The sequence below is a fragment of the Prunus avium genome, chromosome 1, assembly GCF_965620075.1.
Source record: "Prunus avium chromosome 1, drPruAviu1.hap1.1, whole genome shotgun sequence".
NCBI lineage: Eukaryota > Viridiplantae > Streptophyta > Magnoliopsida > Rosales > Rosaceae > Prunus > Prunus avium.
Genome location: NC_142284.1, coordinates 38,923,001 through 38,949,986, shown reverse-complemented (window position 1 = coordinate 38,949,986; position 26,986 = coordinate 38,923,001). Strand labels below are relative to the sequence as shown.

General features: G+C 36.2%; 3 protein-coding genes across 4 annotated transcripts; 2 read left to right on the top strand and 1 right to left on the bottom strand.

Annotated features, from left to right (window-relative positions):
• Window positions 1-501: 501 nt before the first annotated feature.
• LOC110773367 (beta-1,4-N-acetylglucosaminyltransferase family protein) lies at window positions 502-3,625 on the bottom strand. The gene is made up of 2 exons (XM_021977879.2): window positions 3,056-3,625; window positions 502-2,188 (listed from the first exon to the last, which is right to left on the bottom strand). Exons 1-2 carry the CDS (start codon window positions 3,134-3,136, stop codon window positions 1,091-1,093), a joined length of 1,179 nt encoding a protein of 392 aa, XP_021833571.1. The 5' UTR covers window positions 3,137-3,625; the 3' UTR covers window positions 502-1,090.
• An 8,357-nt stretch (window positions 3,626-11,982) lies between these two features.
• On the top strand, window positions 11,983-16,245 carry LOC148297799 (protein FAR1-RELATED SEQUENCE 5-like). 2 transcript variants are annotated; one of them, XM_088254895.1, is made up of 2 exons: window positions 11,983-12,383; window positions 13,572-16,245. In XM_088254895.1, exon 2 carries the CDS (start codon window positions 13,575-13,577, stop codon window positions 16,146-16,148), a length of 2,574 nt encoding a protein of 857 aa, XP_088111021.1. In that variant the 5' UTR covers window positions 11,983-12,383; window positions 13,572-13,574; the 3' UTR covers window positions 16,149-16,245. The 2 variants fall into 2 exon arrangements, with proteins under 2 accessions (XP_088111021.1, XP_088111025.1); XM_088254899.1 differs by having other exon boundaries at window positions 13,553-16,245.
• Window positions 16,246-20,504: 4,259 nt separating this feature from the next.
• Window positions 20,505-23,271, top strand: LOC148297798 (uncharacterized). The gene is made up of 5 exons (XM_088248361.1): window positions 20,505-21,154; window positions 21,255-21,767; window positions 21,855-22,028; window positions 22,122-22,229; window positions 22,611-23,271. Exons 1-5 carry the CDS (start codon window positions 20,729-20,731, stop codon window positions 23,208-23,210), a joined length of 1,821 nt encoding a protein of 606 aa, XP_088104487.1. The 5' UTR covers window positions 20,505-20,728; the 3' UTR covers window positions 23,211-23,271.
• Window positions 23,272-26,986: the final 3,715 nt, after the last annotated feature.

The window sequence follows — 26,986 nt, the reverse complement described above, 5'->3', positions numbered from 1 at the left end:
ATACCATCATCTAAGAAATGCTAGGAGAATGGATGGGATTCCCATTTTACCTGAGGATCTTATCATTCATCAATGAGGAAGTAAACAGAGTAAATTATCAATGTTTTGAAAGTATGATTCTATTCTATGAATGATGATTAACACACAGTTGAGTCAATTGGCCAACAACGGACCGTGGGGCCAATACACCACAGCGACAGATAGGCAGTGCATTCTCCAACTACAATAGTTAAAAGGAACAAAAGTATTTTACGAATGATCCTCCACACCTTCATCTCTCCAATATATGTTTTTAAAAAAAATTAATTCTGCACAAGACATATTACATATATAATTGTTCATTTTATTGTTCCGCATTGAAACCATCTCCATTTCTTCCCGACAAACTCATATCCTGACAACTTCAACCAACACGACAGATGCAAGCTATGAAAAGGAAATTTGACAAGAAAAACGTAAAACTTGCAGGGCAGTGCAGATCATTGATATACTCGATACACATAGGGAGAAAAAAGAAAGTTCCAATGAATATCTTCAACCAAAAGGAACATGACAGGAGAAAAGAACATGCACAAGGGCACAAACTGCCCTATCGAGTGTACCTTTTGATCAATAAAAGATCTAAAAGCAATTCAGATGTCACAAATAAAGTCAGTTCACTGCAGAAACGAATAAAATGTCTCATAAACAAAATTTCCCAACAAGGGGAACGCAGGACCGTTGTACTATCTTTCCAGTATATCTGGGGAATCACGCAGTACACCAGAGCTAAGAAAACACAAGCACCTTGTGACAACTGTTCCCAGCATAGCAGGCTCCCTCTCAGTAGATAGACATGCTCCGCCTTACACTAAGCCCAACTCCAGTGAAAGTTATGTACAAAACATTACCCTAATAAGTACCCAAAAGTCTATCCAGCCCCCCAACATTTTCAAAGAATGATGTAAAATTACCCAAGCATGAGGCACAGCTATGTCAGCGACACACCACAGTCATCGATTGATTGTTCAGTTGAACCCTTAGGAGTCACAGAAGCTGCATGACCAACTATCTTTACAGAAACCGACATCAAACCTTGCTGGAATAAAGCTTAGCCACTCTCTCTTTCGCAATTACCAGGCAAAAGAAATTTATATCTCTCCGCATTCTCGAACAGATGGGATGGAAGATGAACAGCTGAGAAGGAATGAGGAACAGGTCCCATTTTCCCGATGATTTCCTTGAAGGTGTACTCTTCAGGAAGCATATCAAATAAATCAGACCCCTTGCAGATTACTTTCTGAACTCTTTTTGGGTTTAGATAGTTAGAAAACCTGACTCTGTCATAATGGCTGTACGCTTTCATCTTAAATACGAACTCACTGATATACCGAAAACAAAAGCTACAATGCCACCCTGCATCAGCTAAGATGTCATCTGTCTGCCGATAGTGTGCATACGTTGTCTTCCCTTCCCGGTACCTGTGGACTGAGGCTCTCCAACTGTTATTGTCCACAAGAAACTCAAAGGAATAAAGATAATTCTTCAGCCGAAGATGTAGGATTTCAGGAACCTCATCACACCACCTCAGGAGATTGATAGTGTGTCTGCTTGGGATCTCATCAACATCAGACATTATCAACAAGTCGTCCTCAGTAATACCAGCTATTTTGAGAAGCTTGTCAAGTGTTACTCGCTGATATGCCTCCTCAACAAATGGGTTTTCCCCTCTCTTGAATCTTCCTCCAGTAGTGCCGTAAGTTAACCGAGGCTCCACAAATTTGAACTGATCACGATAACGGGAAAAGAACAGAGGCTTTTGCAATCCAGTAAATGTTGAATTTGACTCGAGGAGAACAAACTGTGTTACGTAGGGATACAATTCTTTCCACCTTATGGTAAGGATGTCCATCTCATTACTGAACAACACAGCATCAAAAACACGCCTAGGGTACTCACGGATGCCCCAACCATGAAGTCTGCAGAGGTTCTCCATGGACACATTCTCATGGTAATAGTGTGGGATATCATGGAAAGGTTTGGGTGGTGATTCCCATAGTGGCCGCAAGAAGTATGAGATCTTCTGTCCGTGCACATAAATGCCAAAGATGCATGTCGGAATAAGTGTAAAAAGAATGATGAGAACTTTCAAGTCAAATCCACGTAGAATGCAGCGAACTCTTGACATACTCAACATTCTGCCGGATTCCTGCACAATAGTAAAGGGCATTATCTGTCAGACACAAGACAAGCTGAAATCCACCAATCAAGAAATTCCAAGAACATTCAATGATTCAGATATAGATTCAGTGATCATTTCACAATGCAAACATTCTACCATAGGGGATAACCCTTTACATAATTCATAGATGGCAGAAACATGAATGCTACAATATCTGTTTAGTTGGCAGAAACAATTGTCAATTCTAAACCAAAAGTCACAAAATCTAGAAAGAAAGAAAAAAAGTTTGTAACCAGTGGCAGTTTCTATTTCCTCTGGGTTCTTTCAGCACCCAACTAATCTTTGGGCCAACACTTCCACAGGTGTCTGAACCGTATCAGATACATAAAACTCATGCAAGTTTCAGTAGAAAGGTGCAATGGATCAGAAAACCAAAGAGAAGAAAGGCGAAGAACAACATATATAAAATGAGTGCTCTTGTTATGCCAAATTTCATATCGCCAACAAAACAAAGGCAGGAAAGGCCATCTGATCTGGTTGCCATACTTAGACTGAACTGACCAGCATCACAGAAACATAGCTCTTAAAAAGCACACAGATTAAACCTGGTCGCTAAGAAAACTCAGGGATACAAGTCAAACACTTTTCTCATAAGAAATAGTTAAACTCAAATGCCCAAAAAATTGCTTTGAAAATAACGCAGCAAAAGTTATTAGTTTTTAACGCAAATTTCCGGATATACAATTTTCATCCATTGCTGCTACATTTTCTAAGCGAAAATACAGAACCCAGAAAACAAAAGCCATTAAACCCACCAACCAGATACAAAGAAGAAAAGTACCACACTTTAAATTGAAAGGAAAACTTTAAAAAGAAAAATAAAAAGTAAAGTACCTGGCCGCAAACATTGCCGCAAATATCATCGGTCTTCTTAGAGCAGTAATGGCCTCCTCCTTCACCCATCATCCACCACATTTTGTCTGTTCCTCTCAATAACTCCACCACCCACCAGAGTAAAGGATTGAGCAGATCGATCAACCTCGGAAAATTTACCAAAACAAAACCAGAACCCGATTGCAAAATCGGAAACTTTCCCAGATTTACTTCCCCGATCTCCTTGCCCCAAGCAGAAATGGAGACTCTAAATGGAGAAAATTGGCCCTTTGGTTAAGCAGGTAAGCTGAAGATCAAGCCCTCTCTCTCTGTCTCACAGAAGTATACAGATCAGAGATGCCTAAGAATTTCCAAAATAGTGAGAGGAAAATATCAACTTCAGAGTCTGAGGGAAAAGAATAATAAGAATAAGAAAAAAGAAAAGGGGAAAGAGAACGTTGAGAAAGCAAAGCTGAAACAATAAGTAGAAGGAAAGGGTGTGTGGGCTGTGGCCTCTCTGGTATTGGGTGGCAGTTGTCCTCACAACGCAACACTGCACCTACACAAAATGAAGCCGTTTCACTTGTCGTCTACCCCACCTCCCCTTCCTTCCCCTTCTTCTTTTGTTTTCTATTTTCCATTAACGAATTATTATTATTATTAAATTTTAACCTAGTTTTTCTCTTTCTTTTTTACCAAAATGCCCTTCAGATCCTTTTTCTTTTTTTTTTATTTTTTTATAAACGATAAGATATTTATAAGATACTTTTACAAGAGTCCAATACACTCATAATAAAACTACACAACTACAAAGGGGTTAATCACAACTAGGTATCAAACTTATCACAAATATCTAAAGTTCCTTGATGTTTTAAGGAACCCAAATACCCTCAAACTTATCACAAATATCCACAATAAAACTACACTACCACAAAATTAGATTAGCCACAATTAGGTGTCAAAATCATTACAAATATATATCATGATCATCATCCATGTCAGTCGAAAGTCTATAAAAAAAAAATTGAAACCATATCAACTTTTCCTTTTAATTTTTATTTTGAGGTGATTACAGATTTTAATGAGACTTGAAATCCACATAATTTTTATTCCTCTTATGTTAGTAAAACATAAAGGAAGTTAGGAATCTATTCAATACTCATCCGTGTTAAGTAAACATGTTATAAGGCGAAACAAATACTATTAGACCAAAGACTAGTTGGATATTGAGATCGTTCCTTAAATTAGAAGAAAATCGGGAGGGTGTTTTATGTCATTTTGGGTGGTGGAACATGGGGAAGGAAACGGCTTTGGCTGGGTCTTGGGTGGGAGGAGGTCGGTTTTGGGGGCCCACGCGTCGTGTGACTGGCTCAATCAAGGGACTATAGCGCCATGACGATGTGTCGTCTCCTGCTTGATTTTGCTGACAATTGGTGCATCGCTATTTCCAGCTACGCTTTCTCCTCTCTTGGGCTCTCCTTGACACGTGTCCCGCTGTATATTTCTTGTTGAGTGCCGTATATTTCTAGGTGGCAAAGGTTTTTTTGGCCCCCTTGGGGACTTGCGCTTGGATTTCTCATTACTTTTCGTATTTCTTATTTAGTTCCCATTGGCTTGATTATATTTTTTAAATAGGTTTAATAACATTCTTAACTCTAATTTCTGTCCAAGCAAGTGAAAGAAAATGAAAAAGACCAAGGTGGTATTTGAGAAGAAAAAAAAAAAGCGTCTTCGATGTGACCGTCACATGATAATATTAATTCACTAATGTCATAATACGTGTATTCATTATTATTATATTTTAGAATGTTAATAATACATTAGAACACACGTATATAATTTCATGTGTTGATGAAACTTGTGGGTCCTACCATGAGGCTTTCCTTTCTTGTGATTAGGGGGGAAGAGAGTTTCCTTGGTTGATTAGGTCTCCATGGGAAGGGGAGGATGAGATGGTGGGTGGTACCAATGTTGTTGTTGAGAGGTAGAATATGATACCCCATTTTTATGCCAGAGCCAGCACATGGCTTATAATCATTGTGTTACTATAAAAAAATATTTGATCAAACTAATGAATTATTTCCTTAATTAGTTTATTATTCAAATTTCAAACTAATTAAGTCGTCTTCATTATTATACTGGTCAAGGAGTTTTAACTTTTTTTGTTTTTGTTTTTGGGTGGGGGTGTTTATGGTTGTGAATATAGCTTGAATGGTGATGATTCTGGTGTAGTGGTTACCTAATGAAGTTGCGTTTCATTCTCTCCTACGACCCAAATTCAGAAGTTGACCAAAAACAAAAGCCTTTCCTTCTCTGACTGACTAGTTCAATCACATGTAATAAATCCCAAGTCATTGCCAAACTATTCATCTTCTCTTTTATTTTCCTTCTTTTTTTTGTTTTATAATGTTTTAGCTTTTTTGCAAGTTTTAAACATAAGATGAAAATGCACCTCTTTTATGTTTCTAACGGTAACCTTTTGTTTTTATTTACAAGGGGATTCGAACTCTCGATTTCTTGCAATGTTAGAAAAATATGAAGGTAAATACAACTAGACTAAGAGCTAATTAGTTTATTTCCAGTATAGTACACTCGACATATGCCATGTATAAAACTTCCAAAAAAAATGTGAAGGGTATGAAACATGACTATGCCACGTATTAATTTTCCAACAATGATTTTACCAAACGTGATGATTTCTCATATCCATTCTCACAACTCTAATCCATACAATAGATTAGGAATTGTTTAAGAACTCTTTTTATTCAAGATCCTTAATTAATTTCGATGGACAATTGAACCGTCCATTTGAAGTCTCTATCATGGAAGTTCAAATCAAAGTTAGGAAGTTGGAACAATTCCTAAATGACACCATCTGAAAAATATCTGCGAGTCAATTTGCTACACTAGTATGCGTTATGTCGATCCAAATTCCAAATGAATATGCAAAAACGAAGGCGCAGGTATAGTAGATCTGGTCCTATTTATTTTTTAACTTTCTCATGCAATTTCCTTCCCATTTCCTTTCTCTATCTACTTTAGACTTTAGACTTTTAGACTTCAGATACGTTCGGAATACTCATAATCAAAATGTTCCATACGTTTCACCCAAAAATAAAATAAAATGCAGCTGACACACGTCGCCACGTTTTAACTTATAACCAATATTAATCGTTGTTAATTAAGTGAAAGTAACATTTTATCTTATAAAAATGAAGGTTAGCAAAATTAATAACCGTGTCAATTCTGTGATTTTGAGTGCGTCGACTTGACCCAAACGTTCAATTAGAGCATTGAGTACGGAGTGTAAGTGTTTGGAGCGACGACTCATGACTTTCGTCAACCAGACTCCCTTTTTATTTTTTTCGGCTTTTGCACGTCTCTTTTCTCATGAAAATTTTCTCTTCTTTAGGATCTTTTTTTTATCGAGAGGTGCGATAATATATTAAATTTACACTCAATACACAAATGCTATGACTCAAACCCGGGACTTTACGTGGAAAGTAATTACTCCAAACCACAACACAGGTGAGTACTTTGCAAAATTTCTGAAATTTAATAATTGCCTATTGCGAGCTAAATTTTGTTTTCTTATTTATTGGTGAGTCAACCCACAGTTTCTTTTTGTTGGTTTGTTTTGGACGGGCTACAGTTAAGCAAAGTTTGGTTGACGTGAAACACAAAGAAAAGGAAACCCTATTCGTGTGTGATTAACTTATTAATTTCATGTGGTTTGTTGATTAGGAATATATATATAAAAAATTGTTAATTTTGCATTTCCCTTAATAGAAAGTTGGTCTAAAGTCTCTAATCAAAATTAAGGAGAAAGAATACAGGAGAATTAATGGACACAAAGATACCCAACAGCTGCTTTGCTTTGCTTGCCTTTCCAGTAACATCGCATGTGGTTTATATTATTTTTTTAATTTTGATTCATATTATTCCTGCGTCTTCTCTTTATTAGTAAGGTAAACATAATAATAAAAGAAAAGGCTACAACTAAAAAGTAATTTAATTAGATGCCCAGCAAGCAGTATCTTTGCATGTTAATGATTGATTATTCGATGTTAATCCTCCATTGGAAATGTCAAGTGCCTTCTTTTTCTAGCTCATACCACAAACAAAGCATCTCCAAGAATCAAGAATCGAGTACCTAACACCTGTCGCATATGACAATAACAACAAGTGAAAAACAATAGTGTGCTTTTCTTCTTTCCTTTCCTCTTTATAAATAACAAATTCATTTACGGGATTAATCTTCTTGTCATAATGATATAAAAAAAAACTCGATTGAAACTATAAATTGGATATATAATACAGTAACGTGATGAGAGAGATAGAAACAAAAAGTGCATACACCCGGAACATGAAGGTTTCCTCCGGCTTTACACATTTGAAAAGTCAAATGTAGCGTTAGGACAACTCTCCATTAGAATAACACATAACGACAACGTCATCTTTGAATCCTCTGCAGAGCCCCATACCCAAGAAGTCAGGTCTCCACGTTGTTGGGGTCATGGCTTTTTCCCTTGGGAACCATTCTTTTTGTCTCTTTTCCCTAGTGGGCATCGGTCCAATAATCTGTCAAAGTCTCATGACACAAGTGTTTTAAAAAGCTAAGGCTAACATGAAAATAAATCAACCAAGCCCATAACTTCTCAAGCCAGATATGAACAAGAGTAGCCCGATTATCTGAAAACAGACCAACAAAAAAGAAGCCCAATAATATTAATATGTGGTTCATGAGAAGAGAAGACAGCAGTTAAAACCGCTGGCCCAGGTCCCATGTGACACACAACACACTTGGCAGTCCTAGACAAGGGGGGCAAGTACGTATAAGGTCGCACGTGTGTAAATGGAAGTGATTTGGTGTGAGGGTTTGTCAATGTTCCCTTACCAACTGGCCGGGTGGCTCCTTAAAAGCCAATGGTGACAATATTGAGAGAGAGAGAGAGAGAGAGAGTCTTCACATGTTTTGATGGTGTTTGATGTGTAAATAATGCGCATGGATCTTAGTTGGTTCTGTCATTCTCAGTCTTGTCCGTATTTGTGCAAAAATGCATGCTGAATAATGGGGCTTTCTGTGTTGTGTTTCCATTCATCGGGGTCATCTACAGCGTTTTCTCTACTGTAAAATGGAGCCCAATTCTGGTTATTGCTTTACACACACTCTCTTCTTCTTGTAGTCTTGTGTTGTGTTAGTATCAAGATTCAAAATATATTATTAAAGTTTTTGCATCTAGCTTCTGATTGAACAAAAATCATGGATGTTTGATCTTGACTAGACAAACTGTTCTTTTTTTGTAGTAATGAAAGAAGGCTGACATTCTTTTTAAGCAAGTGAAGCCAATGAAATTCTCACAATTGAAGGTGGGGGCAAAAACCTTCCTAACTAATCGGCCACACCAAACCAATTCGAGCATAATTGAATCAAACCGGCTAAACTTTATTTGATTATGACCTGTTTTGTTCGATTATGCTACTAGTTCCTATCTCATTGTATGAATAATTTATTACTCTCTCATGCAAATTCATACAATTCTGAGCATAATCAAATCAAATCGACCGCTTCTAACTCTTTGTTACTCTCCTATATAGTTTGTATGCTTTGGGCTAAGCCCAACTATACTAATGTGGGTAATTAGAAACTATATTAATCTTCGACTCTGTGGCATATGGGAGTGTGGAGGCACAGTAGTTTACACTTATTACATACACCTGCCCGTACACAAATGGTGGTCCAATAGAATTGATCAAGCACATTCCTCTTGGGTGACCTAATTACTACTCCGTATGCAAATTTGGCCACAAGGTCCACTCTCAATAATGAGATTGGAGAAGTTGCTCAAAAGCCTAAACCTTAAATCAAAGAAAGAAAGGAAGAATACTCATATATTTCAATTTGAACATTAATTCCAAACCCTTCTTTTCTCTCTTCCTTTTTTACTCAAAGTTGACCAAAGACTTGCTATTTGGTGTTCATTGCTTTGCTATGCCAGTGTCATCGATGGGGCCTCAATCATTACCATTATCTTTTTCTGTGTGTGGGTTTGTGCCTCTGCTCTCGAATATTATTATAATTATATACCAAATGTGCTCTCGAATATTATTGTTATATGCCAACTTTATGTTTAAAAACAGTTTTTTTCCTTTTTCAAAACCAAACACACCCTCAGATTTCCCACCTTGAGTTTTTATTCTGGCTATTTCTTCTTCAGCTTTCCACATTTTATTAATGGAGATGTTATTGTTTCCCCATGAATGATGCAATAATTGAAAGCTTTCGACTGGAAAGACAGATGGAATGACACGTATGCTTGACCTCATCATCAAGATCAAGTTTATCTTAACCGACCCCAGAAATGTTAAGATTATGTTAATCCAATACCTTTAATAAAGTTGATATTAATCCTTACCAAGTTGGACTCTCTTTTCCCTCCTTTCAGCCATCGGGTGGAACACACTGCTAAAAGATATGTAAAATTAGGGTTGTGGAATCCAATTTGAGCTTAAAATCTATGCTCGTATTCATTGCTCTCTTTTTTCCCTTTGTTTTTTCTCGTAATTTGACCAAAACATGTCATATAATGTACAGTCTAGTCGACAGAAGGAAATAGTTTTATTGCAAAAGTTATCGGTGCTTTAGTGTGAGATTTTATCTCAATTGTGTTGCACATTTTCGACGTGGACTTGACTTCATCCATCACTTGTTACGAACAATGCAGCCGAAAGTGATGTCAAAATTGTGTGCAACACATCACACAACAGTGTATTTTTGTACCTTTTTCTATTAGAGCCCTGCTAATTTACCTACGTAATTAAGGACGACGGAATGCTGGGCCAAACAAATGGACAAAAGTAGATTGAGGTATGACCAGAGATTAGAGCAATGATAATGCACCTACGAGGCAAAAAGATTTTATACTAAACAAAACATCAACATTTCTCCAATATGTCTGAAAAAGGAAGATACATGATTTCAAGGAGACAGACCTGAACGGCATCAGGACAAAAATGGGTAAAGACAAATCTACCAGGATTTTTCAGTGCCCTTATGTAAACTATAAACAATGAAAAAGATATTTCCTTGTTAATCTTCATTCACATTCTTTAAACTTTCTTTTGTTTTGAAATTTAACGGGTGTGAAAATTCCATTTGTTTTAATGAGTTATTCCTTCTCACTTTTGAAAAACCAAAATTTTCTCTAAAAGCCGCCGTTATTATATTATGTTGTGATGATTTCATTTGTCGAATTAAGCATCTCATGTTAATTTAAATCTCGCTAATATCTTTGATCAATTTCTCTTTTAAGAGTTTTTGCCATCGTTTCATTTAGCTTCCCAGTTGTACGTTACAGTAATTGGGTGATTTCCAATTGATTAGGTTATCAAGGAACCTAAACAAGTAGGTTGCTGCTTTACTAATCTTGCTTTAGCTGATTAGAATTTTGTCGATCTATGAATGGCTTAGTGCAAACAACTCCTAAATCTTTGTACCCCTATATACAACAAAAGAAATTATTAGTCAAAGGAAAAGACATTTATTCGATCCAAGTAACAACTATGCGAAAAAGTAAGTTTAATTTTTAATTTTTAATTGGGTCTTTTGAGTGTGAAATTGTAAAAATGGGATCGATGATGATGATGATGCATATCTTTCATGTCAAATAGCAAAGCCTTGAGAAAAAGCATGCTTATGTTTTATGATTTTGGATTAGTACTAATTATTCATGCATATAAACAGAAGCTTTTGTTCTTGTTTTTATTTTTTGCGTGGTCAATAAAATGCTAAAGCTAAAAACACCATTTGTCATGTCACACTCATCCTGCCCATACATGCTTTGCACGCGAATCTTTGACAAATGGAGGAGGGTGGGTATCTTAGGGAAGCGAGATGTCCCTCATCATTTACCAACTACAACTGTGATTTTCAAGCTTTTAAAGCTCTTGATTTTGACTAATCCCCTCCCTCTCATTTCCACCATTACTTGTCTCTAAAGGCTAATTAAACCACCTAATAATACTGAAAATCACACACCAAACTCTGAAGTATGTATGCATGGTGATGGTATTTGGATATACTTTCATTTCATGCATGTAATAATAAAATAGCCCTAAGTTATCATGCATTTTACCCTTTTAGACCTTCTCTATCTTCTCGCATTGACCCTCCATTTACTTGATGATGATCTTGAAGATCCTCTGACAGATAGTTCAAAGCAAACCATGATTAGTTTTGGCCTTGTAGAACAATGTGCCAATTGACATTTGTAATGCAACAAAGACAAAATGTTTAACAAAGCACTTTATATCATTCTTAGGCCCTACCCTTCAGTTTTTAATTATAACCCATGACGGAGCATTGGAGAATTAAGGGAACACCATAACCCATGAAAATTCTCCTCGTTTTCTTTGAGTTCATCAGTACATCTCTTGGTCCACTTTAATTTTTTATTTATTTTGGGGCATAAACTATAGATCTCAAGAAGGAAAAACACTTTCATGAAACGGGACAACACTTCTTTCTATTCCCTATTAATAACACAATGATACGTGTGATAACTTTTTCACGTATTATAATAGTATTATTGGTCAGAAATAACAAAATAGTGTTACTCCGGTTGCAAGTAAGTTTTTCTCCTCAGACCCCGCAAAAATCAGTGATGGCAGGCCTTAAGTACCAATGTTGATTTGAAATTTTGTGCTTGCTGTTTTCCTCTTTCACGTCTCATTATTGAGCCAGAACAGCAGTCTTAGATTAGTGATACAGAATCTACTGGTACGAAAACTCATATAATTGCAGGCTGCAGCTGCTTATTGGCACAGCCATGCATGTGGGATCCCTCAAATGCTTAACTGTTTCAGTTTGGAATTTAGCCGCTTTTTGGTTTCTTTGATGTGAGAGTCTCTGACATTATTAGTTACCTAAAAGAAGGAAAATTCTACAATGGGCGTGGTGTATCCATGCGCCCAAAATATCAGCCATTGGATGAGTAAGTGGAGATGAGGGTTAAATCCACACCATTGACTGCTGGTAACCTGTTAAAAGGGTTGGTGCAGGTAAAAGTGAATAAAATAAAAATTAAACAGAAAAAGAGAAAGAAAACAAGAAAAGAAAAACAGAAAAAGAAAGGGAGAAGGGAAGATCGTGAACTGCTGCTGAGGCTTCTCCAAGAACGGCGCTCTCTCTTTCATCTCTCCCTCTCTTCCCCTACATCTGAATCGCTTGATTCTGGAGATGAATTGAGAAGATCTTAAATCTCGGTGGCTGGGCATTTTGCGTGGTTCACAAAAAATCGGTGGAAACGAGTTGCTGTTGCTGAAACGAATTTAAGTGGCCATTGCAAAGGTAAAATTAATAGCTTTATTATCCTTGTCCATACTTGAGTTCCCAGCTTTTTCTCAGCTTGCATTTTCCATATGAATGGAAATGGGGTCGGTTGGATTGGTTGTTGCAAGATTCTGTGCTTTCCCTACAGCTTTCTATCATTTTCTCAATAATCAAACCCAACAACTCATTGAGTGATTAAGTTTATTAGTTTAAGCATGCACAAAGAGGACACCAAACTTTTCAATCCCGAAAAAAGAACCCCCAAAAAAAAAAAAATCTTTGTATTATAAGCATATATTAAAATGTTGAATTCTTGATGGTATCTCTCTTGTTTAACAAAAATAAAAAATGAAAATGAAAATTTACCACATGATTTTTATTATCCTTGTCCACACTTGAGTTCCCAAAGACCAGCAATATAACATTTTGCTATATTGATCTGCTCAAAGAAAACCAGCTATTTCTATGGGTGATTTTCCCTCTATGAAATCAAGTAATTATGTTATGAAAAGAAAACCAGAAAAACTAAGCAGAAATTAATGCAGCCCAGGAAGCAACAAAGCAGAAGTAAATGGGTTTTTGATTTGCTAAAAAGAAAACCATTGTAATTTGAGTTATTTCACAGACAAGAAACACAATATGATCAATGTCAATATCTTTCTCTTCTTTAATGTTGGGCATATTGTTGATGTTGAAAAGTTTGTGACTCATTCAAAAAACATTAGATAGAATTTATTAATTGTAATGCAAATGGGATGATATTTGTAGCCTTGCATTTTGGTAATGGAAATGTAAGAGGTACTTCAATATATCATTTTGAATCCAATTACCAATTGGTTAGTCCTATTTTGCAATGATTGTATCCATATTTCCATGTTATTGGTAGCCTCTTGCATTTTGAGAACATATGTGATTTGTGAATGCAATTGACAAACAGTTACGTCTAATTGCATTATAGTCTTGCAATTGACAACCAGTTACGTCTAATTGCATTATAGTCTTGCAACTGACAAACAGAATAGTCTCTTTGCATTCTTGTCGCGCAATTGCCATTATATGTGCACAAGTATGAAATGTAGAATCTCTCAGTAAGGACTAATCCTTCATAATTTAATTGTATGTTTATATTTCTACTAAATGCAATTGATGTGTATCCATTTATGTTCATATTAAATATTCCATGGAAGACATGTTGCCTATTTTCAGGAAATGGATGCAGAAGCAAGTAAAACGAATGGAATTCAGGGCCAAAACTCTGTACCTAACAGTGAAGGTTATTTTGCAGAGGCTGAGTCACTTGAAGAAACTGAAAATGCCCCATCTTTACAGATTTTGGACAGTAGAACAGAAGAAATTACTGAGAAAAGCGGACAGTTTGAGTATGATGGGTTGAACTTCCAAAATATGAGCATTGCTGATTTAGCGGAGAGAGAGTTTGCAAAATTTGAGGAAGCAGAAAGATTTTACTGCAACTATGCTCTTGCAATTGGTTTTAGCATAAGAAGAAGTCGATTGAGACGTAGCGAGGGTGGGGTTGTGATGGGAAGACAATGGGTGTGCTCAAAAGAAGGGAGTAGATCAAAGAAATGGACGAATAGAGATAATATGGTTCGTACACCAAGGAAAGAGACTAGAGAGAATTGTCATGCTACATTTGCTGTGAAGTATTGTCCTAAACGGGATGCTTATATTGTGACTAAATTTGTAACGGAGCACAGCCACCGACTTGCTAACTCTCGTGAGGTGCCTTTTCTTCGTTCGCACCGGTGTGTTACGGAATCTAACATAGCACAATCTATGTCTATGAGAAAAGCCTCTATTAAAACCAATCGGACATACGACTATATGGTTGACCAAGCAGGTGGATACATGAAAGTGGGGTTCACCAGTAAGGATCTATATAACAGGATCGATTTCGAGCGTCGACAAGTAGTATTGGATGGTGATGCAGAAGCAGCAATAAGCTACATGAATGCCAAGGCAATAGCGGATCCGGAATTTTTTTGCATGTTTAGTGTAGATGAGGAGAATAGATTGGCAAATTTGTTTTGGAGAGACTCTCAATCTCTACACGATTATTGTTGCTTTGGGGATGTGGTGATATTTGATAGCACGTACAAAACCAACGTATATGACAAGCCTTTAGTGGTGTTTGTTGGTGTAAACAACCATAACGCGACTATAGTTTTTGGTTGTGCATTTCTTGTTGATGAGACTGCTGATACATATCGTTGGGTACTCAGAACTTTTTTGACTTCTATGAAGGACAAGAAGCCTGTATCTATTGTCACGGACGGGGATGAGGCAATGCGTGTAGCGATTGATGAAATTTTTCCCGATGCATATCATCGTTTATGTACATGGCACATCATGAGGAATGTGAACACCAATGTGAATAACCCAGAAATTGTAAGGGAGTTTAGCTATTGTGTGCATGGTGGTTTGACACCAGTGGCGTTCGAACAACATTGGCAGCAAATGATAGATACATATGATCTAAAAGGCGATTGGATCGAGATGATGTACCGTAAACGGAAACGATGGGCTGAAGCGTACTGCTCAGGGCATTTTTTTGGTGGGAATACCACAACACAACGTGTCGAGGGTATGCATAAGAACTTGAAGGATGGAATTGGTAGAGGCATGAAGTTAGTGGAGTGTATGCCACGGATTGAAAGATCGTTATTGAGGTTGAGAAATGAGAATGTGAAGGATGACTTTGATTCCAACAATTCACACCCACTCCTTCGTACGCACCTCCGATCACTAGAGGAACATGCAGCTTCTATTTTCACTCACGATATTTACAAGTTGATAAGAAATGAGATAAACAAGGAGGCTAAATTAATTCTCGTGCAACCCGTAAGAAACAATGAAGATCCTCGTGTTTACACATTTTCCAAATTTGGAAGACCCGATGAGAAATGGACTGTAGTGTACTACAAGAAAGAGCAACATCTGCAGTGTTCGTGCAAATTATTTGAATCCAGTGGAATTCCATGTTGTCATATGTTTGGAGTCATGAAATGTGATCATATGGATCAAATACATCCGTCCGTAATAATGAAGAGATGGACAAAGGATGCAAGACGTGGGAGTGAATTTGTAGTCAAGTCGGATGATGTTCCCAACGAAACTATTCAAATGGCTAGGTTTGGGTCATTAAGCTCTGATTTTAACAAGCTTTGTTTTTATGGGTCGCAGACAGAAGTCGCTTACAAGAGGCTAAAGGCTGAATTTGGGAGATTAAATACTTTGGTTGAGAGATGGAAGGAGCAACATGAGCAAACTAGTCTTAATCTAGGATGCCATAATAATGTTGTAAGAGACCCCATAGTTGCTAAGACAAAAGGAAAGCAAACAACGGGAAGCAAAGGCAAAAAGGCCCCCCAATGCGGAGAGTGCAAGGTTACTGGTCACAACAAAAGAAACTGTCCAAATAGCATTGTTGGTGAGAGAGGTAAGCGGAAAAGGGGTTATACAAGTGACAGGAGCGATTTTCTTTCTAGTTTTGGACCACAAGATGACACAACTGTTGGAAACAAAACATTTTTTTCCTCCTCGAGTGCTGTTCATGGGACTAAGACGTTGTCCTCTTCTTATACAACCCCTAACTCGGGCTTCTCATATGGCGAAGTGTCTAGTGGCTCCACTCATTACAACTCAAATGATTTCACCTTTGAGACACCCGAGTATAGTGTATTGGAATCACAATTTGACACACAAGCCTCACCACCTAGAGATCGTAATAGATTTTGGGTTCCGTTCACCCCAATAAAATGACATGGATTGTAGTACTTCCACTATATATATGGTTTAGCTTTTATGTACGAAATATTCATTAGAACCATATTGTTCATGTATTTCCCCAACTTTTGGCATGACATATATTATTAGTGTTATTTTGTATCTATGTTAATGTTACATCTAGGAGTTTTGATACATTAATGTTGTTAGATGCAATAAATTCCATTGTTTTTCATATTTAGGTTAGGTGCTTAATTATGAAGCTACATGGAAAATGGGAAAAATGATATGGCAGAGTTCTTTGGAAATTGCCTGAACGTCAATATGATTTTGCAACACGAAATGGCAATTACACATTGTCTGTTTGTCAGTTTCATTGTCCAATTCAGAATGTTTCACCATCAAACATTCATAATTGAGTTTGTCAGATATAGTCATTCTTAGTGTTTGTTAAACTACAAATTTGACATAGTTAACAACCAATCTTTGTGGGCAAGATCCCTTACTTGCACCCTTTACTATTTTTCAATATGTGCGCTATTGTTCACAATGTGCACTTGCACGTTTAACTTTGAATAATTTGAATCTATTAATTAGGTTGAAACAAATATTTTCGCACAAAATTCTTTAAATATCAATTTGTATTGTTTGTATAGATTTACTACGGTAGTCGATTTATGGTAGGTCATAAACTTATTACAATGTGGCTTTAAATTTGATAAAAAAATATAAATATAAATAAAGCTCATGACTACCTTACATTATGTTCGACTCACCAGATTAATTTGGAACATGAGAAGTGTCGTTTGTTACACACGGTTGGCTTGGCTTGGCCTAGACTAAATTTAGTACCATGTTTGTTTCATGTAATTCTAGTCTTATATGAGATTGCTAATACCGGGCCCACCAAAGCACCTCTTTAGGAAGGGACTACTAAACCCATGTGAAAAGGGACGATTAACTTATCCCATGCTCACCAATGTATAAGATGCATATATTATATTTTGATTATTATATACCTATATTTATTTATTACATTATATTACTTACATACACATGTACTATAATGTACATATATACACGTATATACACATATATGTAATATATGTATATATATATATATATATATATATACCTACAGTGGTGGATCCAATAATTCTTCAACGAATGGGCAATTTTTAAAAGAGTAAAAGGAATATATATATATATATTACATAACCAATTACCCTGGGAATTTAAATAATACCAAAGTTTTGAAAGACGATGCGTAGATGCTAGGTAACTTTGGTCCCGCAAAGGTGAGATGTAAACCTTGCAGGGATGATGAATAAGTCTTTGGAGAACAACAATTATAAATGATAAAATATAATGAAACTAAATCAGTACATCTGATTGAGGGTTAATATTCAATTACATCTAAGTAATACATATTATAATCAATTTCAAAACCTAATATTATCCAATTAGTCATACAATTGAAATGGAGTAGGATGATTCCTAAATTGACAAGAGGATTAGGGCTTGTAAACACATGCGGATGAGGGAGAGGTGTTTAAAAAAAAAACCAACAAAAACTTATGCTGTTTATGTTAATTAATTTTGTTAAATTTTAATTTTTGTAATTAAATAATATATTTGCCTGATTTAATTAGTGAAATTAATAATTATATTTTAATTACTATTTATGAAGTGAATAATTAGTATTCAATATTTTAATTATCTTCATGACTTATATTACTTAATAAATAGTAATTCTATTTTTCTTTTTCTTTTTTTCCTTTAATATTCACTAAGTAAATAATAACTAAAACATAACTATTAATCAAAGTAATAAAACAAAAAAGGTTTCAAAATAACTCAAAACGCACAGTTCAATTGTTGCACCAATAAAATTTAAAACGATGTCGTTTAAGGACAACAAAAACCTTGCGCACCCTTTACAATCATACGCGCTGTAGCCACCAGTAACCCTCGCTCAACAACTTCTTCGTCGAGCTCTTCTTCTCCTCTCTCTATCTCTTTCTCTCACCCACCCCAAATCAACCATCGTCAACTTCTTTTTTCGAGTACAATCCGATTTTGGACTCTATTTTTCAAGGTTTCAAGTGTATCTCTTACTTTGTACACAGTGGCGGATCCAGGATTCTCGGGTCATAGGGTCATAGTGTAAAAAGTGTCGAAGTTTTTTTAGGACAAATGAGTCATTTTCTATCCATTTATTTTTTAAAAATTACAAAATTATTTATTTCACATTAAAAAATGCAAAAAAAAGGAAACATGGGACTACATTAATTTTAATTTTTTTTAAAAAACAACAAGTTTAAAGCTTAAAAGATTAATTTTCCTAATGTTTTTGTAGATGAATTTCCTCTTGATAATTTTCATGAATTTTTCAGTAGAGGGACAATTTTAAAAGGCTAAAGACTTGAAAAGCAAAGTTAGACAACTAAATACCCTTGAAATTTAAATTATATTAATGTCATTAATAATTAAAACAAATAAAAGTACATTTGATTTGGAGGTCAAGAGATAAATATATTATATATAATATACAATATAAAAAATATTATTTTATTAGGCCAGTTCTATTTTGTTAGAATAGAACTGGCCATATCTGATACAGGCCCACTTTAGTTTACGAATTAGGTTTTCGTTTTCCCTCAGTCTCTCTCTCTCTCCTCCTCTTCTCCTTATCGCTCGACGCTCTCTGTCTGCTTCTCTTCTCTCAGACGCAGCACCACGCCGCCGACAACGACAATCACGCCCCTTCGTTCCCAAATCTGATGGGATTTGCAGTCTCGTCGTCTCTGTGAAGGAATAGACGAAACGAATTTGCGATTGGCGCCCCTGATTCTGCCACCTCCTGTGAGTATTTATAAATAAAATTTATTTATGTTTCAGTGATATTTGAATCGATTAAATTGGTTGGGGTTTCGTAATTCAGATTGCTCTCTCTTTTGGGTTCTTCTTTCCCTTTTCGTGAAAATGGTGATTTGGGCATGCCCTGATTTTCGTATACATAGTGAAATTGAGGTTTTGATTGATTCGATTGTGTATTATTTGATGGATTTTGTGTTTGAGAGTTGAAAATTATGTGAAACCCTAAAGTGCTATTTGCTTACAAGTTCTCCTGTTTATTGCACCTTTAGTGGACATTCATGTTCTCCGATTCATTGTTATGATAGGCAACTAGGTGGCAACTTTTTTTATGACAAATAATTTGTGGTATGCATAACAATTGTAATATGTGGTTTTTTTTCCTACTCTTTCCGATTTTTTTTTTGGTTATAAATCTTGTAAAATTAGTGAATGAAGTAAAATTAGTTAATTAAAATTCTTATGCTGGTGACCTTTTTAGATTTGCAGTTTTATATGGATTTGTTCCAATTCCTTGTTGACTCTGGGAGTTTCCAACTCATTTTGATGATATGCATAGATATGTATCTATATGCGTATATTATTGTTTGGTTTCTGCAAGTGTTGTGAATCAATTTCTGATGATATATATATTTATTCTTCTTATATATATATATTAATATGTTTTTGTTTCATTAAATTGATGGGTTAAACATAGGAGGGTATTGGGAGGGAGCACATGGCCAACGACAAGGCAACTTCCGAGGCACGTTGCAAACTCAAGGGTAAGAAAAGTAGTGGGGTGCCCCCTCGGAAAAAAGCACAGGGAAACAACAGCAATTCTATTGTAACCATTGAGCAAGGGCAAGGTTCGGAACCAAAACACCAAAGCCCTGCGGATCACCCATTGTTCGGGGTGAGACGATACGTACATAAGAATCACAACACATCCAATCCTGTGCTACATGTCAAAGTCACTGACCATTTATCTTACAAGGTAGATATTGGTAATTTTTGTGAATTAGGTGGCTATTTTTTATTTATATGTTCGTTTTATAAGCATCATTAGGAAAGTATGTTCACTGAATCCCGTTGCGTGCTAAGTAAATCCTTTGCAATTTGATTGACTGTTGGCAGTATGATTAGTTTTGCTCAACTAGTTTTTGGGCACTTCACTTATGCAATTACATTTGACATATTTAATTACCTGGTTTCTGTCTGCCAATTGAAGATTTGTAAATACAATTGCATTTAAAGTTTGTTGGCTATGCTTACTTTTTTTTTTTATGTTCCATTAATCCAAGTGCTTGCTAAGTAAATCCTTGGACAATTTATTGAGTTTAGGGAATGTGTTTAGTTTTCCCGAACTTATTTTTCTGCTTTCCATTGATCCAATTAGATTTCACAAATGCAATTACCTGATTACTGTTTGCCAATTGAATATTTGTAACACCAATTGCATGGACAGTTTTCTGAATATGTTGCATGGAAAGTGTTGTTGTGATTGATTAAATTTTGGAAACTTGCAGAATTCGGGTACCCATATTAAGGGATGCGGCAATGACAAACTATGTGGCTTATGGTTTCAAAATCATTTGCCTGTTCCAGTGAAAGACAAAGTCAAAGTAGCGGGATTTTCTGAGTTCGCAAATTTACTTGCGCGAAAGGGAAGGAGAGACAAAAAAATCATTTCAGCATTGGCAGAGCGTTGGTGGGACACCACACATACATTCCATCTGGATGAGGTCGGGGAACTGACAATGACCCCGAAGGACTTTAGTGCGATCACAGGTTTACCCGTTTGTGGGAAGCCTTTAAAATATGACATGGAGGCCCACAAAAAACCTAAGGAGGTAGTGAGGCTATTTGGGACCCCCATTGCAAGCCTGATTAATACCAAGATAAAATACAGGGACATTGTGGAGAAGTATAAGGGGTGGAAGCCGCAAACCGCTGTACAAGAAGACCAGTTAACTCGTGTCTTTATTCTCGCATTGATCGGCAGCACTCTATGTAATGATAAGAGTGACTCTGTTTATCTATACTACATGCCCAGTCTTGCTAAAGTCGATGAGATTAAAGACTACAATTGGGGCGGGGCTGGGTTGTCATGCCTGTATTTGTCGATGGATGCTATTTCCAGAAGAATAGTGTCAAGCTCAGGAGGGTATTGGCGGGCTTGGGAGGTGAATACATTTATGCTTACAAACTAAATGATTATTAAAATTCATTACACTTGGGTGTTTTGGTTGTCCAAACTAACAGTGTTATGTTTTGTGTTTATAGGTATGGGCGTGTGAGTACTTGAAGCCACTTGCTTTAAGTCGACCATGTACCGATGAAGATAGTCAATGGCCGCGCGCGTTACGTTGGTTGAGTGCCCCGGATGTGCGGGAAACATCCCACAACTTGGAGCAATTTAGGATAACATTGAGATATATCACTACTGATCAAGTCAATTGGTATCCATGGGGAACTGATGATACAACCCTACCGCATTATGTGCAAAGCAGCATTCCAGCTACAAAACAAAGAATTCTACTACAAGGACCAGCCGGGTATGCTTGGTATTTAGGGGAAAGAGTAGCCGTGCAAAGCTTAGGTGCACCAGATCAGCGGATCCCAAAAAGACCCCCTCCAACCATGCTCAAAGACATGAAAGTGTATGCCGTGGACAATAAAACCAAAGCATCACTGAAGGGATTTAAGGCTGATGACTGGTTTGCTGAGAAGGCCGATTATGGAGTCTTTCGAAATGAGTATGTCAGATATAAGCATTATCCAAGTGTCACCGATAATGTAAGTTTTACCTTTCCTAATGGTCCTTCCTAATATAGTTTTGAATTCTGCAAAAAAATATTGAATTCATATCAAATCACTATGCAGACTGCAGAAGAAGGTGTGTGCTCTGTTGGTCCGAACATTCAAGGTAGTGAAATTAAAATTCCACCATGGACTGTTCAAGTGGTGGGATGGGGGGACGCAGATGATTGTGAAGTATTAGATATCCCGCGAGGCAAGTCTAGCACGTGCCTACCACTTCCGAAGGATGTGAAATATGTAAGTTTGAGGTTCAGCATTGGATTTAAATGTTGAAATCAAAACTACACGATTATATTAACTTAGTTTACACATAACATGTTTGTACTGTAGGTAAGTGCATCGACAGCAACACAACTATTGGATATGATTAGTGGCCTAAATTCCTTGCTCTTCACTAAATGTATGGCTGCTAAGACAATCATAAGCGAGCTTCGACAGGTAATGTTTAATTGATTTGCTTTTAGGCGTTTATCCAAAAGTAATGCAATCTACTTTACTGGAATTTTTTTTGTACACATGGCATATATGAATTCAAACTCCACTCGTTGTATATTATGGCAAATATGCGTGATATTATGGCAAATACAGTGCCTTTAATTAGAATTATATGCGGAGGACTGATAAGATTGTAAAATTGGGTTTGTAAGCATAAAATAAAAAATTCTGTGTTCAAAAACATGTTCATGATGATGTTGATGCAATGCAGAAGAGTAGTTATGATGGTTATGTGCCATAATTGTTCTTTTATTTTAAGTTAAAGATTAGGCAACATATTTATAATTGCATTAATCATCAAAGGTTATGACTTTGGTTTTGTAGGGGACAAACACTCAACACAACCATAACTGCCTTGCAAGAAATGAAATTGTTGATGTGGAAGATAAGAATGAAATTGATGATGAGGATGATGAGGAGGATGAGGAGAACGATAATGGGTTTGAGACATCAGATGAGGATGGTGAGAATGGGGTGGATAATGACAATGACGAGGAACAAGGGGAGGATGAGGAGGACGAGGAAAACGAGGAGGATGAGGAAAACGAGGTGGATGAGCTGGATGAGGAAAACGAGGTGGATGAGCTGGATGAGGAAAACGAGGATGAGGAGGTCGAGGAAAATGGGGACGAGGATGAATGTTCCCAACAACGCGAGGAGGACGACGACAACTACCAGGAAAGTGAGGACGAGGACGAGGAAGATGAGGTATTAATGAAGAAGTCTAAAACCAAGTCCCCACCCCCAAACCCCAAAGGAAAAGAAGCTGTGGTGAAAACGAAATGCAAAGGAGGGGAGGTGCATACCAAAGAAAAAGCAGCTGCGATTAAATCAAAAGGAAAAGCATCACCAAAAAAACGCAACACCTCTTTGCCAGAACCAGAATCACAGCCTATTAGTAAGAGGCTAAGGAAGAAAACTTAAATTGTATTATGGGTATTTTGTCTTTCTGGTATACGCTAAAAAAATTGTGAACATAAGTGAGATTGCGTGATATTTTGTGGTAGATGTTAACTAGTAGGTTATGTAACTTGTTTCATGCTACAAACTTATTATATAACGATGTCAAATATGATCGTCCATTGGTCTCTGTGAATGGATTGAATGAGTTAATTTGAAAGGAAGTTACCATAAGATGGAAAGGGGACTGATACATTGGCTCACCTAAGAGTAAAAGGAAATAATGCAATCGACAAACAGTCAGTGGGCAATTGAAAAATAATAATACAATAGACAAACAGTGAGCATAAAATTGAACAAGAATTATCCAATTGACAATCCATAAGTTTGAAATTGCAAACGTGCATCCATGCCTTTTTTCATCCCTTTTGGCTTGGTTTTCCACAGGATTTCAATTCCCTTTCGACATAGTTTTCTAACCCCAAAGCTTATGTAACTTGTTTGATGCTATAAACGTAGTGTATAATTGTTTCACCCGTTATTTGCAGCCACTGAGTTTCTTCTCTGAACATGCCTTGATGCATAATAAACTGGGGATGCTAGATTGATCCAATGCTGCAAATGTCGGATATTTTGATCTCTACGTCAGTAGGAACAACATTCATGAAAGAACTTAATTATAGTTCAGCAATAGAAAATCTGATTTAGCAACTGACTGGTCGTCACAGACTGCTGTCACGAACACAAATCATGATTAATACTGTGAAGATTCAATAATTGTATAAAAGATGCCAAATTTAGATATGTCGTAGTAGACATCCAACTGAACAACTTTCATGAAGGAAGAATGTTCATTTGATGACTGGAACCTGGCCAGAATTGGGCCATAATTAGGCCAGAATTGCCACTGTTTTCGTGCATCGCTGTTGCTGGTATGCTTCTGATGTTTGATGTCGCGAGGATCCCACATTTATCCGAATGACGCCAAATTCTGATATGTCGTAGTAGACATCCAACTGAACAACTTTCATGAAGGACGAAGGTTCATTTCAGGACTGGAAGCTGGCCAGAATTGGGCCATAATTAGGCCGGAATTGCACTGTTTTCAGCTTTCGCTCTTAGGATTCCAAATTGGTCCAAATATACCCAAATTTGTCCAAATATACCCAAATTTGGATATGGTGCAGTAGACATAGAGATGAACAACTCTCATGAAGAACGAAAATTGATTTGAGCGCTGGAAGTTGAATTTTGAGCTCACCCCATCTGACTGCAGCAATGCCTGTCTAGCCATATTTTTGCCATTTTGATGTTCATGGCAAATTATCTTCCATTTTAGGCAAAAATTTAATTTTTGGTACAAACAATAATGATGTCAAATATGATCGTCTATTGTTGTATGTGAATAGAATGTATGAGTTAATTTGAAACGAAGTTACCATAAGATGGACAGGCCACTGATAGATTGGCTCGCCCAGGAGGAAAAGGAAATAATGTAATTGACAAAGAGTTAGTAAGAAATTGACAGAGCATAATCCAATTGACAAACGGTAAATTCGAAACTGACCAAGCATAATCCAATTGACAAACAGTTAGTTGAAATTGAAAACAATGAATACAATTGACAAACCGTAAGTTTCAAAGTGCAAACGTGCACGCATTCCTTTTTTCAAAACAAGAACATGTAGTACAATATTAAGGTAAATGGGAACATTCGGAAGGTAAATTGGGTCCTTATTATCGTAAATATGAATGTTTACAATATTAAGGTCTCGTATTACTCTATTTAGGATAGTTATGTTCCAGGAGATTGTAAAACTCATCCTTATTATGGTAATTTCGTAATTTACAAAGAGAAGGACATGTATTACAATATTAAGGTAACTAGGGACATTGAGAAAGTAAATTGGGTCCTTATACGTGTAAACACAAACGTTTACTATATTAAGGTCTTGTTTTACTCCGGTTTGGACAAGTATGTTCCATATCCTTGTAAAATGCATCATTAATCTTGTAATATCGTACTTTACAAATATAAAGACATGTAGTACAACATTAGGGTCAAGGGGAACATTTGGAAGGTAAATTGGGTCCTTAGTATTGTAAACATGAATGTTTACAATATTAAGGTCTCGTATTACTCTATTTAGGATAGTTATATTCCAGGAGATTGTAAAACACATCCTTATTATGGTAATTTCGTAATTTACAAAGAGAAGGACATGTATTACAATATTAAGGTAACTAGGGACATTGAGAAAGTAAATTGGGTCCTTATACGTGTAAACACAAACGTTTACTATATTAAGGTCTTGTTTTACTTCGTTTTGGACAAGTATGTTCCATATCCTTGTAAAATGCATCATTAATCTTGTAATATCGTACTTTACAAATATAAAGACATGTAGTACAACATTAGGGTCAAGGGGAACATTTGGAAGGTAAATTGGGTCCTTAGTATTGTAAACATGAATATTTACAATATTAAGGTCTCGTATTACTCTATTTAGGATAGTTATATTTCAGGAGATTGTAAAACCCATCCTTATTATGGTAATTTCGTAATTTACAAAGAGAAGGACATGTATTACAATATTAAGGTAACTAGGGACATTGAGAAAGTAAATTGGGTCCTTATACGTGTAAACACAAACGTTTACTATATTAAGGTCTTGTTTTACTTCGTTTTGGACAAGTATGTTCCATATCCTTGTAAAATGCATCATTAATCTTGTAATATCATACTTTACAAATATAAAGACATGTAGTACAACATTAGGGTCAAGGGGAACATTCGGAAGGTAAATTGGGTCCTTAGTATTGTAAACATGAATGTTTACAATATTAAGGTCTCGTATTACTCTATTTAGGATAGTTATATTCCAGGAGATTGTAAAACCCATCCTTATTATGGTAATTTAAAAATTTACAAAGAGAAGGACATGTATTACAATATTAAGGTAACTAGGGACATTGAGAAAGTAAATTGGGTCCTTATACGTGTAAACACAAACGTTTACTATATTAAGGTCTTGTTTACTTCGTTTTGGACAAGTATGTTCCATATCCTTGTAAAATGCATCATTAATCTTGTAATATCGTACTTTACAAATATAAAGACATGTAGTACAACATTAGGGTCAAGGGGAACATTTGGAAGGTAAATTGGGTCCTTAGTATTGTAAACATGAATGTTTACAATATTAAGGTCTCGTATTACTCTATTTAGGATAGTTATATTCCAGGAGATTGTAAAACCCATCCTTATTATGGTAATTTCGTAATTTACAAAGAGAAGGACATGTATTACAATATTAAGGTAACTAGGGACATTGAGAAAGTAAATTGGGTCCTTATACGTGTTAACACAAACATTTACTATATTAAGGTCTTGTTTTACTCCGTTTTGGACAGGTATGTTCCATATGATTGTAAAATGCATCATTAATCTTGTAATATCGTACTTTACAAATATAAAGACTTGTAGTACAACATTAGGGTAAAGGGGAACATTCGGAAGGTAAATTGGGTCATTAGTATTGTAAACATGAATGTTTACAATATGAAGGTCTCGTATTACTCTATTTAGGATAGTTATGTTCCAGGAGATTGAACAAGAATCATCCTTATTATACTAAAATGGACATACTCATTCCATTACATTGTAAAAGTCATACTTAATATCGTAATACTGTAATTTACAAGGGAAATGACCCCCAACACAATGTGAAGGTGAGAATGAACCTTGGAGGAGTAAATTGGGTCCTTGTCCTTGTAAGAACAAATAGTTGCAACAATAA

Excerpts from the sequence above, each read along its gene's own strand:
- LOC110773367 (XM_021977879.2), bottom strand. The coding sequence starts at position 3,136 with ATGTGGTGGATGATGGGTGAAGGAGGAGGCCATTACTGCTCTAAGAAG. Across the intron at positions 2,189-3,055 it reads GCGGCAATGTTTGCGGCCAG|GAATCCGGCAGAATGTTGAG; the intron begins GTACTTTACTTT and ends ACTATTGTGCAG.
- LOC148297799 (XM_088254895.1), top strand. The coding sequence starts at position 13,575 with ATGGATGCAGAAGCAAGTAAAACGAATGGAATTCAGGGCCAAAACTCT.
- LOC148297798 (XM_088248361.1), top strand. The coding sequence starts at position 20,729 with ATGACCCCGAAGGACTTTAGTGCGATCACAGGTTTACCCGTTTGTGGG. Across the intron at positions 21,768-21,854 it reads ATCCAAGTGTCACCGATAAT|ACTGCAGAAGAAGGTGTGTG; the intron begins GTAAGTTTTACC and ends ATCACTATGCAG. Across the intron at positions 22,230-22,610 it reads TCATAAGCGAGCTTCGACAG|GGGACAAACACTCAACACAA; the intron begins GTAATGTTTAAT and ends TTGGTTTTGTAG.